This window comes from Rattus norvegicus, chromosome 13 (genome assembly GCF_036323735.1).
Source record: "Rattus norvegicus strain BN/NHsdMcwi chromosome 13, GRCr8, whole genome shotgun sequence".
Lineage (NCBI taxonomy): Eukaryota > Metazoa > Chordata > Mammalia > Rodentia > Muridae > Rattus > Rattus norvegicus.
The window spans coordinates 53,188,940-53,202,277 of NC_086031.1; the positions used below are offsets into that span (position 1 = coordinate 53,188,940).

Here is a 13,338-nt window from a genome sequence, read left to right on the forward strand (position 1 = left end):
CAGGCATCTAAGGGGTAATGAGAAAATAAAACATAATAGTATAAAACAAAACAAACACCAGAATAGGACAAAACAAAGGGAAAAGACACAAGAAACAGATTGATCACACACACACACACACACACACACACACACACACACACACACACACACACACACACACACAGAGGCCATGTAGAGAACAAAGGGGAGGAGGAGGAGGACGAGGACAAGGAAGAGGAAGATGAAGAGGAGAAGGAGGAGGAGGAGGAGGAGGAGGAGGAGGAGGAGGAGGAGGAGGAGGAGGAGGAGGAGGAGGAGGAGGCACCCCCACCACATATTATGAGACAGGGAATCTCCAAAGGTGCCATTGAGTTCTTTTTCTGTTGGCCGTCTACTACTGGGCGTGCAGTCTACCTTTAAAGAGTAGTTTGTTTCCCCAGTAAGACTCTCTTGGAGAAAACTTAAATCTTACTTGCAGGAAGTGTCCGCTTGGAGATAGCTTCTGGTTGGGCTGAGTGCCTTTGTCTTCGCCTGTGAGCTCTGGGACGCCGTCCGCCATCCGCCATCCGGTGCAGCCCTGTTGGTTTGTCTCCTCTCTGTGAACTCGTGTACTTCCATCCTGTTTTCTTGGTGTCCTCCGTTCACTCTGGCTCTCACTCTCTCTCTCCTCCTCTGAGGGGCTCTCTGAGTCGGGGGGGGGGGTTGATGGAGCCATCATTTAGAGATGACTGTTCCAAGGTCTCTCGTTCTCTGCATATGTCTGATTGTGGAGGGGTGTGTCTCTGAGTTTGTTGTCATCTTCTCTAGAAGGAAAGCTTGTGTGGTGGAGGAGGAGCAAGACACTGAGCTGTGAATACTCCTACAGCAGGAGCTTGCTAGGAGCCTTTTTATTGCTACTCTTCCTTCTTGTCTGTTTTTGAACAGTATTTGTTTTACCTCAGGTCTCTGACCTATTTAGTCTGAGGAATGGACTGTAAATCATATCAGATCTTGGTTGGTTAATTTCATAAGCTCCGTGTCGTCATTGCACTAACGTATCTTGTAAGTAGGACAGAACAGAGGCTTTCTAGCTACGCTGGCATTTGCATTTCTCCTTCGGCAGCATGGAGGGTACTTTCCATTACCAAAACACTAGCCCACAGTGATGCAGGTTCTAGCTCGGCAGCAGCCTGGCTCCCTTGTGTTCAGTGAATTGTGGAGGTGTTGTCTTCAGCAGTAGGGCTTTGCTGTCAGTTTGTGGAGGGCAGCCGTGCACAGCCTGGGTTCTCTGGGGGGGACTCCTGGGATCCCTTTGGTGTACAAGTCAGTTAGATATAACTCATTCCTCGTACTGGAAGCTTCATTTGGTGACAAGAGAGGTCCAGTTGGGGCTCCGCTCCCTGTGTTTTGGTGATTTCATGGAGTTCTCCTTTACTTATGTGTGTATTTTAAGAAGCTTTTACTGTGGCGGGTTTTCATGCTACCCTTCAAATGGCCCTTGATGTTAGCTGTCTCTCCCCATATCTGTCCTTTGCCTCCCTCTTCCTTAGCCTCGCCCTGCTTAATCCTCCCATTCCAGTATCATTCTCTTCCCCTGCTCTCTGTCCATCCATGAATATCTGTTCTGTTTTTCTTTCCTAGGGAGATCTAGCTATAAGTCCTAATCCCTCACTCTGTTTGTAGCCTCTGTGGTTCTATCCAGCTTGTTTATCATTAAGTTAACAGTTAATACACATGTATAAGCCAATACATATATTTGTTTTTTTGTGTCTGTTTTTTTCTAGTTCCAGCCATTTGCCTGGGATTTCATGATACTTTAAAAATAGCTTGGTAGTACTATTGAATAAATCTATCATATTTTCTTTATCCATTCATCCATTGAGGCACATCTAGACTGGTTTTTTTCTAGTTATTATGAATAGGGGAACAATGAATGTCGTTAAGGAAGTGTCTCTACAGTAGGATGTAGAGTCCTTTGGGGATGTGCTCGAGTGGTATAGGTGGACCTTGCGATAGATCTATTCCTGTGTGCTGAGGCACTGCCATACTGATTTCCATAGTGACTGTAAATGTCCGTTCCCACCAGCAACGGTTGAGTCTTCCCTTTATTCCATATCTTTGCCAGCATGAGCTGTCATTTGGTTTGTTGATCTTATCCATTCTGAAGATGTAAGATAGAAGCTCAAAATAGTTTTGACTTGCATTTTCCTGATGACTAAGGATGTTGAACATTTCTTTGTTTCTCAGTCATTTGATTTTCTTTTGAGAAATCTTTGTTTAGGTCTATGCTCTATTTTTAAATTGTTTTCTTGATATCCAGGCTTTTGAGTTCTTTATATATTTTGGATATTGATTAGCCTTTTATTGGATGTATAGATGGTAAAAATCTTTTCCAAGTTAGTAGTCTGCTGCCTAGTCCAAAGGACAGTGTCTTTTGCTGTGAAGAAACTTTTCAGTTTCATGAGGTCTCATTTATTAATTGTTGATGTCAGTGCTTGTGTTAATGGTGCTCCGTTCAGAAGGATTTTTTTCTATGCCAATAAGTTCAAGCCTCTTCCTCATTGTCTCTTCTGTCAGATCTAGTGTATCTGGTTTTATCTTGAGGTCTTTGATCCATTTGGAGTTGTTCTGTGCAGGGCGGTAAGTATGGACCCATTGCATTCATCTAGTTTGACTAGCACCATTTTTGAAGATGCCGTCTCTTCCAGTGTGTTTCTGACTTCTTTATGAAACGTGAAGTGTCCATAGGTGTGTGGACTTTTACTTGGTCTTCAACTAAACTCCATTCACTATCATGTCTATTATTGTGCCAGAATCATTTTGCTTTTATTACCTTAGCTCCGTAATTTCTGTTGTTGTTGATATCCAGTTTTAATCCATGGTAGATGGATGCAGGGTATTGTTTCAATTATTTCTTGTATCTGTTGACACTTAGCTTTTGACTATATGTATTTTGCAGAAAGTTCCAGGAAGTCCTGAGATGGTATAGTCTTTTGTGTTCGGAAAAATATTCCATAAATACTTATTTGGGTCATAATGTAAATGGGCTCTTTCTCAGTTTAGTTCTGTCCGGATGTCCTGTTTACTGGCAAGAGTGGGATAGTGAAGTCTTTCACTGTCAGTGTGTGAGAGTCAGTAGGCGATTTATGCTGTAGTAGTGTTTCTTCTACCAAGTTGGCTGCCCTTGTATTTGGGGCTTATCTATGTAAAGAATCAAGATGTCATCTTGGTGGAGTGTTCCTTTTATGAGTATGTAAAGTCCTTCTCTTTTCTGATTCATTTTAGTTTGAAGTCTATTTTGTCAGATACTAAAATGGATGCACTAGTGTGGTTCTTAGGTTCATTTGCTTGGATTATGTTTTTCCATTCTTTTACCCCATGGTGATATCTATCCTTGATGTTAAGGCGTGTTTGTTGGAGGCAACAGGGAGATGTATCCATTCTCCCTGGATGTTTTTATATCCATTCTGTTAGTCTCTGTCTTTTGAGGGAAGTGGGGAACTGATAGCACTGATGTTGAGAATTATTGATGAGAGTTTCTGTTGATTTCCATTATTTCTTTCCCCTCATTTTATGATTTGCTATTCTGGAATTATTCCCTTTTTTTGGGTTTGGTTAATCTTCTTTAGGCTGAAATTTTATTTCTTGCTCCTTCTGTAGGGATGTATTTATAGATACCTACTGTGTAAGTGCCTTTCTTTTTCCATCGATTGTGATTAAATGATTTGCTGGCTATAGTAGTCTGATCTGGCATGTGTGGTTCTTAGAATGTAGAACAACTGTCTAGGCCCTCCTGACTTTTAAGAGTCTCAACTGAGAAGTCAGGTGTTATTCTAATAGGTCTGTCTGCCTTTATATTTTACTTGGTCCCTTTTCCTTGCAACTTTTAATATTTTTCTTATTTATTTTGTTTTTTATTCAGTGTTTTAACTATATGCTGAGGGGAATTTTTTTTCTTCAGTCTATTTGGTTTTCTGTATTCTTTTTGTATTTTGATAGGCATCTCATCCTTTTGGTTAGGGAAATTTTCTTCTATTAGTTTGTTGAAAATATTTATTTGCCTTTGACCTGAGTTTCTTTTCCTTTCTCTGTCCTTATTATTTTTTGATGTAATTTTTTAATAGTTTCTAGGTCTCCTGGATTTTTGTCACAAGATTTTTTTTTTACAGTTAACATTTTCTTTGACCAAAGTTTTCATTTCTTCTATCTTGTGTTCAATGACGAAGAGTCTTTGTTCTGTCTCTCATCTTCTGTAGTTGAGACTTGCTTCTGAGCTTCTTGTTTGAGTTCCTGAATTTTTTATTTTCCCTGTATCCGGGTTTTCTCTATTGATTCTATTGCCACTTCCAGGCCTCGAGCATTTATTTTTATTTATTTCCTTTCACTGCTTGTTTTCATAGGGTTTGTATTAAAAGTAGATTTATATGTTTTTTCTTTAAGAACATTTATTATGCTCATAAAGGCTATTTTACTGTATTTCCTTGTGCTTCAGTTATGTTTCACTTCTCAGGACCTTGTTTAGAGGGTTCCTGTCCCTAGTGGAGACTCTGGCTCTGTCTCTCACTGTGTTTCTACACTGGGTCTAGGCATCGAGGTTTGGATTGATTGCAATTCTAGGTGCTGATATCTGGTTTGTCTATGTTGTGGTGGATGTTTCATTCCTTGCTTTCTGTTGCCTTGTCTGGTTCTTAGGAAGGTGTGGTGGCCGTGTGTTGCCTGGTAGAGAATTCTTCTGGGCTCTTGTTAGCTGTGCCACTGGCAGTTTGTTTCGAAGTGGCATTTCTAGGAATTGGGAACTGAGATTTAGGAAGGTGAATGTGCTAAAAGATGGGGTGGGGGGCACTGAGAGGGTATACAGGAGGGAGGAAAATTTGGGATTCTATATGTATCCAATTAGTCCCCTGGATAGAGAGTGAGGAGAATCCACACAGGTAGCCTGCTTCAGAACTTGGGATGGGACTTGGGGACTGAATATGGAGAAGTGAAGAACTGTCACTTGTCTACCTGTGTGGCTGGTCTTCTGGCTTCTCTGGAAGGCTTGTGTGGTGGGTTCACAGGTCAAGCCTGCTAGAGTTGGGGGCTGGGACAATGAATGACTGGTGAGGGAGGTTAGAGTTCTTTGTGATCTGCTAGAGACTGGGGCTTAGAGAGAAAGAGGCAACAGCAGGAATTCTACAGAGCTAGGGACAAGACTACATGATTGGATGTGGACGGAAAGGTGAGGAATGTCTACAGTTAGCTTACAGGCTTCCCTGAGCAGCTTGCTGTGTTTCCAGGGAATGTCTGCTAGAGATAGGGGCTGGGATATAGAATGGGGGGCGGGAGAGGGGGGAGAAAGAGTAGGCTAAGGAACTTTGGAGAAGTTCCTTGTGCTCCACCAGAGATGGGGGCAGAGAGACCACAGCTGGTGGTCTGCTTCAGAGCTACAGATAGGAAAGGGAGAAGGGATTTGCAGGAGAGGAGGAGGAGTGAAGATTTGCAATTGGTCTTCCTGCTTCTCCATTTGGTGTGGCCTGCTGAGCAAATAATTTTAAACTACCAGCAAATGTAGAAACCATGGTGGGTTAACCTGTGTTGTATTGAGTTGTTAGTTTAAAAGCTGTAATCTCAAAGAATATATTTTTTTAAAAAAAATAGTTGAATTGTTATCTAAAAGCTATGGTTTGAGTCACTTAATTAATATTTCAAATTTTCACATTCTCTAAATGATTTCAGAAGTGTCATGCATCTATCCAGTTTTCTAGGCTCCCTCACAAAGCATCAACATGCCTCCTGTGAAGCTGTCCAGTCTTCTCCCCCAAGTTCATCCCTTGTGAGACTGGATCTTAGGCCTTTGCACAACTCTTGTCCCCGGACTTGGCTTTTGTTTGTGGTCCCTGCTGTGTTTCCCATGACTCTGCATTCTGCCTTGTTTTGCCTGATTCCTTGAATCCGGGGGTGGGGGGGGGGGACTTTGTGAGTCACTGTGTGGGTGAGCATGGTGTGGTCCTCCCCTCACACTCTATTCCTGTTTCCCTGCCTCTGGCTCGAAAGCATTGCCTTCTCACTTGCAGCGTCTCTGGTGCGGGGGTTTGGTGAAATTTGTGCATGCTCTATTGGAGTCTCCTTTTTATCTTTAGGGGATACCAATTCCTTTCTATTCCTGTTCTTGAATTTCATGGGAAACTGAAGTGTGGCTTCTCCATTTCCTGTGACACCACACTTTCAGTCAGAAGATTCAGATCTGAAGGGCAGGGAGCCATTCTGGTAGTATTTTAAGAAGTGCTGTTTTTACTTTTATTTTGGGAGCTACCATTATTCCCGGGCTGGATACAGGTTGATGTGCTGTTTCCCCTCTTACTAGCTACCGTGTCTCTCTTTTTAGTCTAGATCCCAGGAGATTTTATGATGCTATTCTCATAATTTCCTAATTACGCTATTCTTTACTTTTGAGTTTTGTTTTGTTTTGTTTTCTCATCTGTTAGGATTTCTGAAAACTTTTTTTTTTGTATGAGAGAAGAATAAAATGTAATTATTATCAATGTGGGGGAATGGTTGTGGCTTGTGAGCTATAGAGTCTATGTGGGGTCAGATGATAACTTTGAGGTGATTCTCTCCAGCCAACATCATATGATCACAGGGATTGACCCCAGAGGCCTTCTTGCCTTCTCTCTTTCTTGTTTTCTGTTAGTTACTTTTCCAGGTGGTTTTAAGTTCCCCAGTCCTGTGCTGTGCTGTTTTTGTCAAGCTTTTCATTTGTTCATTATGCATTTGTTTTCATGTATCTCAGGGTTCAGCTGTTTCTAAAACATAATTTAATATTATTGGGTATAAATAGTGTGTGGGAGTGTGGGTACATGCCTGTCATGTTGCACATATGTACATCACTTGGCAACTTTCTGGGGAACTGCTTTTGTTCCTTCTTTATGTGGCTTCCAAGAATCAAACTCGTCATGCTTATAAGGGAGCCACCTCATTGTTCCTAGGCTGTTAATTTTTATTGAGAGAAAAGTGACAAACTGAATTAGAAAATAATTGTGGACTAAATAGGCTGTTAATTTTTATTGAGAGAAAAGTGACAAACTGAATTAGAAAATAATTGTGGACTAAATAGTAAGATTCTGCTTGAAAATATAGGAATAAACAAATAAAAACATTAAATAAGCAAATAAATGAAGAATATTTTGATATAACAAAATGGATTTTAAATCATAATTAGGTTTGTCATTGAAAATCAATTTATGTGTATACGTTTTAGAGTAGTCTTTATCTGTAATGATGGGTGCACTCTCTGAAGAATAAATTCTATACCTGGTTCTATTGCATTATATATCAGCTGGGTAATAGTTAAAAGAGATTCAAGTATGTGCTGTATTCTGTGTAAAGCAATGTGACTCCTGCACTGTGGTGTCCTCTAACGTTGCTGCTATCTTAATTTGTGTGTGCATTCTAGGACACTCACATGAAGATGGTCTTACATCTCCACAGCAAATACCATAATCAATACCATAATAAATACCTTTCATACTCTCAAGCAGTGGTTGCTTTGAGATAGGAATGAATCACTGGGGACAGGCTGTTGATGTAAAACGGAAGTGGGTTGGCTAACAGTAGGGAATGGCTAAAGAAAACCTGGGTATCGTTCTTGTCTGTTTTCAGGATCAACCAGTTCTAAAGAATAGCAACTCACTTTTCATTTACCTGTTTATTTATTAGTTTTAAATTTCAGGTGTTTTATATACATTTAAATTCTTCTTACAGTTACTTGCCATGGTTTGAAGTGTATTATAAACTTCTAAATACTCTGGCAGATTACTTGGCCAAGGAACTGGTAAGCTGATTTTTTTTCTCTCTTGTTTTATTGTGTTAAAATATGCATAGCATAGAATGAACAGTTTTTGCCATTTTTAAAGTTTAGAATTTTATGGTATTTATCACAGTCATATTGTTTTAATCCCTGATACAACACACCCAAACAAACCCAAACTCTGTATTCAATGAATTATAACTTACTATTTAATTTTCTTCTCTACCCTCTCAACCACCATGATGTCTATATGCCTTCTTAACTGGAGGACACCACACAGGTGGACCCATGTCTGTCCTTGCTGATGTCACTTAACTTCGAGCTTTAAGGCCCCAGTCCTGTGCTGTTGCTGTACAGCTGGCTAGTTGCATGGGGACATAGGGGCTGTTCCCTCACTCATCTCTTAGTAGACATGAACGCAGCCTCGTGTCCATTGTGAAGAAGACATTCACATGGATGCTTGGTCAACTGCCTCCCTCATCACCCACTCATGGTGATAGCGAGCTTTTCAGGCATACACAAATCCTTTTGTTCAAATAAAACCAAACAACTAACTCTTGTAGTTACGTTTGGATTTGTTTTCCCCTCTAGATCTGGAGGTGTGACTACTGGGTATTGGGACAACTGTGTATTTCATTATTTGAGGAAAGACCATACATATTACTTTCTGCTATGGCTATACCATTTTACATTCCTATTAGTAATATCCAAAGGTATTTTACATTATACTTAGCCCCTCTGTGTTTTAATTATTAAATGATCTTTTCTTTGTTTCAGGAAGATGATTTGAATGAAACTCTTAAATCACTCTATAGCCACCCAGTACCGAAGGCAAATACTCCCGTCCACTTGAGTGTGGTGAGTGCTGCAAAATTTGTTTTCGGGGACTTAAGAATACACAGCTGACCCAGGAGTCATTTGCAAATCACCGTGTTTCTATGAAAATGTCAGTGATGGTATTAACCTTGCTGGTGCTAATATCAAGAAGTGAAATCCATAAATAATAAAATTATACAATTGCACACACATACATGCATGCATACATGCACACACACACACACAAACACACATAAACACACATTTTCTAAAATAAGGTGGGCATCACAAGAGAAAGTTTTATAGTAATGCAGAATTCTAGCTAAAATGCTCTGTCTTTCCTTGCATGCAAACACACCGTCAAGTGTAGTTCTGATCCCTGGACCTTTGATCAGCATTTGTGTGAGCAGCAAGCCTACTGTGCCCGTTTGCTGGGGTACTGTTGGCGAACTTCACCAGAAACATCTACTTAGGTGCATATGCCCAGGATTTGTGGGGCTTGTTCATATCAAAAGTTGTTGATAACAAAGTATGGAGCTTTCACTCATATCTTTTATTAATTTTTCAAATAAAGTAGGCTAAAATTTATTTCTTGTGATTATGTTGGGTGTTTTGTTTTTTTTTGTTTTTTTTTGTTTTTTTTGTTTTTTTTTGTTTTTTTTTTGCTAAGAACAGAGGAAAATTTAATAGGCTAAGAAATTTTTTTGTTTTAGGAAATCCTACTTGAAATCTTTATTCATGTAAGACATTTTGCAGTTTTGAGTGATAATGAAATTGTTATGATCATAAAATAACAGTCTTCATGCCTGTATTGCTTCCACCATCAGCAATAACAGTCCTGTCTTAATCCATTTTTGAAGTCCCCACAGTTGTCAGTTTGATTCAGATTCTCCATGGTTCCCCTTAAGTTTGTTCTTCTAAAGACTGTCAGAGTAAATGTTCTTAAATGATATAAAGTTCTCTGTTAAAAACATTGCAATTCCTCGCTTTGTGTGAAATTTAAACATTGTCAATGGACCTGTATGGTATTTGTTTGGTATTCTAGACAATCACTCTCCCTCAGAGACACATGTTAAATTAAACTTATATGATATTGTTTTCATATAGTATATTTTGATCATGTTTTTTCTTCTTCAAACTCTTATATCATCCCTGCCCTTGTCACCCACCCTATTTCATTCTTTCCCTCTCCCCCTCCCCCTCCCTCCTTCACTCCCTCTCCTCCCTTCTCTCCCTCCCTCCCTCCCTCCTTTCTCTATCCCTCTTTCTCTCAGAAATAATAACAGTAACAACAACAACAACAGAAACGGAACCCAAAAACAAAACAACTAACAAAACCCTACAAGTATAACAAAAATACTTTAACAAACCAAAACACACACAACAAAAATGGAATCTATTTTATGTTGGCTAGCTACACCTGGGTGTGGGGACTGCCCTATCCTGGGTATGGTTGGTATCCAGTGACACTCCATGGGAGAAAACTAATTTTCCCTTTCCCAGTAGGTATCGGTTGCAGATAGATTCTTGGTTAGGAGTGGGACCTTGTGTCCATTACCTTCTCTCAGTACTTGGTGTCATCTGGCCCAGGGCAGGCTGTGTGCATGCTGGTACAGTCTCTGGCCCAGGGCAGGCTGTGTGCATGCTGGTACAGTCTCTATGCCCAGGGCAGGCTGTGTGCATGCTGGTACAGTCTCTATGCCCAGGGCAGGCTGTGTGCATGCTGGTACAGTCTCTATGCCCAGGGCAGGCTGTGTGCATGCTGGTACAGTCTCTATGCCCAGGGCAGGCTGTGTGCATGCTGGTACAGTCTCTATGCCCAGGGCAGGCTGTGTACATGCTGGTACAGTCTCTGTGCCCAGGGCAGGCTGTGTACATGCTGGTACAGTCTCTATGCCCAGGGCAGGCTGTGGGCATGCTGGTACAGTCTCTGGCCCAGGGCAGGCTGTGTGCATGCTGGTACAGTCTCTGGCCCAGGGCAGGCTGTGTACATGCTGGTACAGTCTCTGTGCCCAGGGCAGGCTGTGTGCATGCTGGTACAGTCTCTGGCCCAGGGCAGGCTGTGTACATGCTGGTACAGTCTCTGGCCCAGGGCAGGCTGTGTACATGCTGGTACAGTCTCTATGCCCAGGGCAGGCTGTGTACATGCTGGTACAGTCTCTGTGCCCAGGGCAGGCTGTGTGCATGCTGGTACAGTCTCTGTGCCCAGGGCAGGCTGTGTGCATGCTGGTACAGTCTCTGGCCCAGGGCAGGCTGTGTACATGCTGGTACAGTCTCTGGCCCAGGGCAGGCTGTGTGCATGCTGGTACAGTCTCTGTGGTTTCTATGTGCAGCAGTCGTTTTGGTCTGGAAGACACTGTTTACTTGGAGTCATTCATCATCTCTTGCTCTTAAACTCTTTCTGCTTCCTCCTCTGCATAGATCTCTGAGTCTTGAAGGAAACATGTTGATAAATGCATCCTCGTTAGGGCGGAGTACTCTAATGTCGCTCATTCTCTGCACAGGCTCCAGCTTTGGGTCTCTCTTAATCCCCATCTTTTGAAAGAAGAATCTTGCCTGATGAAGGCTGAGTGAGGCACGGATGTATGGGTACAGCAATATGTCATCAGGAATCTTTTTATTGCTACGTTCCTTCAACAGAATAGTGGTATTCAGTCTTTCCGTAGGAAAACCACTCCATGAGATAGGTGGACACCCTTTGATACTACTAAAGTGACTAAGAACCTTAATTTTTTTTAAAATTTTGAGGCAGAGTAGTGAGTTCATGGTGGCTGTGAGCCTCACTATGTTGGTCTTGATGACATCCAGTCTTCAATTCTTCTGTCTTAGCCTCCCAAATAGACAATATACCTACTGTAACTTCCCATTTTATATAGAAAAATTCTAAGCTTTTGGCTTAGACTTTCAGGGTCGTCCATTTAGCACTTAATTTTACTCTTAAGTTTTTTTTCTTCTGCCTCACTACTTTGTACCTCACTTGTCTTACCATTCTAGTCAGCATCTTAATTGAACACCGTCCTTTCCATTCACTGCAAAGCCCTTTATGGTCTGACTCTCTGTAGAACCTGCCCTGTTCCTGCTCTTAGGAAGTCCTTACCACACACTTGACCATGCTTGTTCTCTCCTTTGCTGACTTCTCTCTGTGTGTTTTCATTTGCTGCAAACTGTCCAAGTGGATAGAATTAATTTCCACTGGGGACTATGGAATGGAAAACCCAGGAGACTTGGGATTTTTTTCTAAATAGGTTATTGGAAGTATATAGGAAAAGCTAAGATCTTTTCACCCAGACTGTCATGAAAAAGAATGGAAATTCTGTGAGAACTAAAGAAAAGATCAAGGAAGGAGAGACTCAAGATTCCCAAGGCACTGAAATCCAAATAATGTAGACACCATGGTTGGTGGGAACGCAGGAGGGGGAGGGAGAAGTGAGGACAACAGAGGAGCCCTGGAGTTTACGACAAGAAGACATCGCTCTCTTTAACTATTGTGTGTTTAAGTAATCCAGATGCTTGTCAGAGAGCGATGGATCACATATGTGCTTAATTAAGTAGCGAGGTAGCACTCGCAGAGGGTTCCTACATAGTGAAGATGGACGCTGGCGCTGTCGAGATGGCTGAGCAGTGAAGACCCTGGCTACTCTTGGAGAGGATAGCTTTATTCCCAGGGCCTAGTCACTGGCTCCTCGTACTTCTCACCCTCTTTCCAGGTGATCTGATGCCCACCTTTGGCCTCCATGGACACCTTCACATGTGTGTACATAAATACAAACACACATCATATAAATTTAAATAAATCTTTACAAATACTGAACTCTGTTAATATATTTGGTTTTGGTGTGGTAGCCGGGCCATGTCTTCCACCACTGAACTGTGTTTCAAACCCTTATTTTCTTTTTAATAAAATAACTGTACCTGCTGATACGCTATGCTGTGATATCTCTCTGATTCTATTAAATATTTTTAGATTGACTATGTGAATAAAATCATAATTATTTGTCTTGTTTCACTTAATGAAACAATCTCCAATTTTCCCATATTACCATAATTGACAAAATTTTACTTTTAATAGCTAGACAGTCATTTGCCATATTTGTGCATGTGCATAAATAAAATTACCTTTAAAAATGTTATCTATTGGTAGAAGGTAAGGTTGATTTCTTTCTTGGCTATTGTGAACAGTGCTTCCATGAACAAGGGTGTGCACTCTCACTGCACTGAACATGACCTGCAGGTTTACTGATATCCTTTCTTCTGAGTGCATAAAGGGTGTGATTTCTGGATTGATAGGACAGTTTTGGTTTTACCCTTTGGAGAAGCCTCCATGTTGTTTCCCATAGTGGTTTTCCAGATTTCCATTTCCACCAGCTATGTATCAGTGTTCTCTTTACAGGTTCCTCAGTATTTCTCCTTGTTTTCTGCTTTACAATATTGGCCAAACTGGAGTGAAGTAGCATATTACAGTTTTGGTTGGATGTCTTTAGAGCTTGCTGATGTTAAACACCTTTCTATATAGGTATAGTGAGCAGTTAGACTTTTGGATTAATAGTTTATAACAGTTTTCAAATCTTGTGTACTCATTTCCAAGCCACAGTTTTGTAAATTCTGAAGTTCAGTAACTTGTTTTGTTTTCAATAGCAGATTGCTGTGCACTCAGTACTGTCCATTAGTGATTGGCAGTTTGGGCAGTACTTGTTGTGAACTTGCCCTGGAGACTAATTTTATCTCACAGTTAAAACTGATGCTCTGTATCGTCTTTACTGGAACTCTTGAAAGTG

General features: G+C 41.0%; 1 protein-coding gene across 10 annotated transcripts in view; it reads left to right on the plus strand.

The window, feature by feature from the left end:
• Positions 1 to 13,338, plus strand: part of Dennd1b (DENN domain containing 1B) — a 227,656-nt gene that overhangs the window by 92,223 nt on the left and 122,095 nt on the right. For 9 of the 10 annotated variants that reach the window (XM_063272684.1, XM_039091333.2, XM_003751245.4 and 6 more), the window contains 2 exons: positions 7,702 to 7,771; positions 8,525 to 8,605. The exons of the other annotated variant lie outside the window; for it this stretch is intronic. In XM_063272684.1, the coding sequence (XP_063128754.1) occupies positions 7,702 to 7,771; positions 8,525 to 8,605 (151 nt within the window). The remainder of the gene's footprint in view (positions 1 to 7,701; positions 7,772 to 8,524; positions 8,606 to 13,338) is intronic. 10 annotated transcript variants of the gene reach the window in all.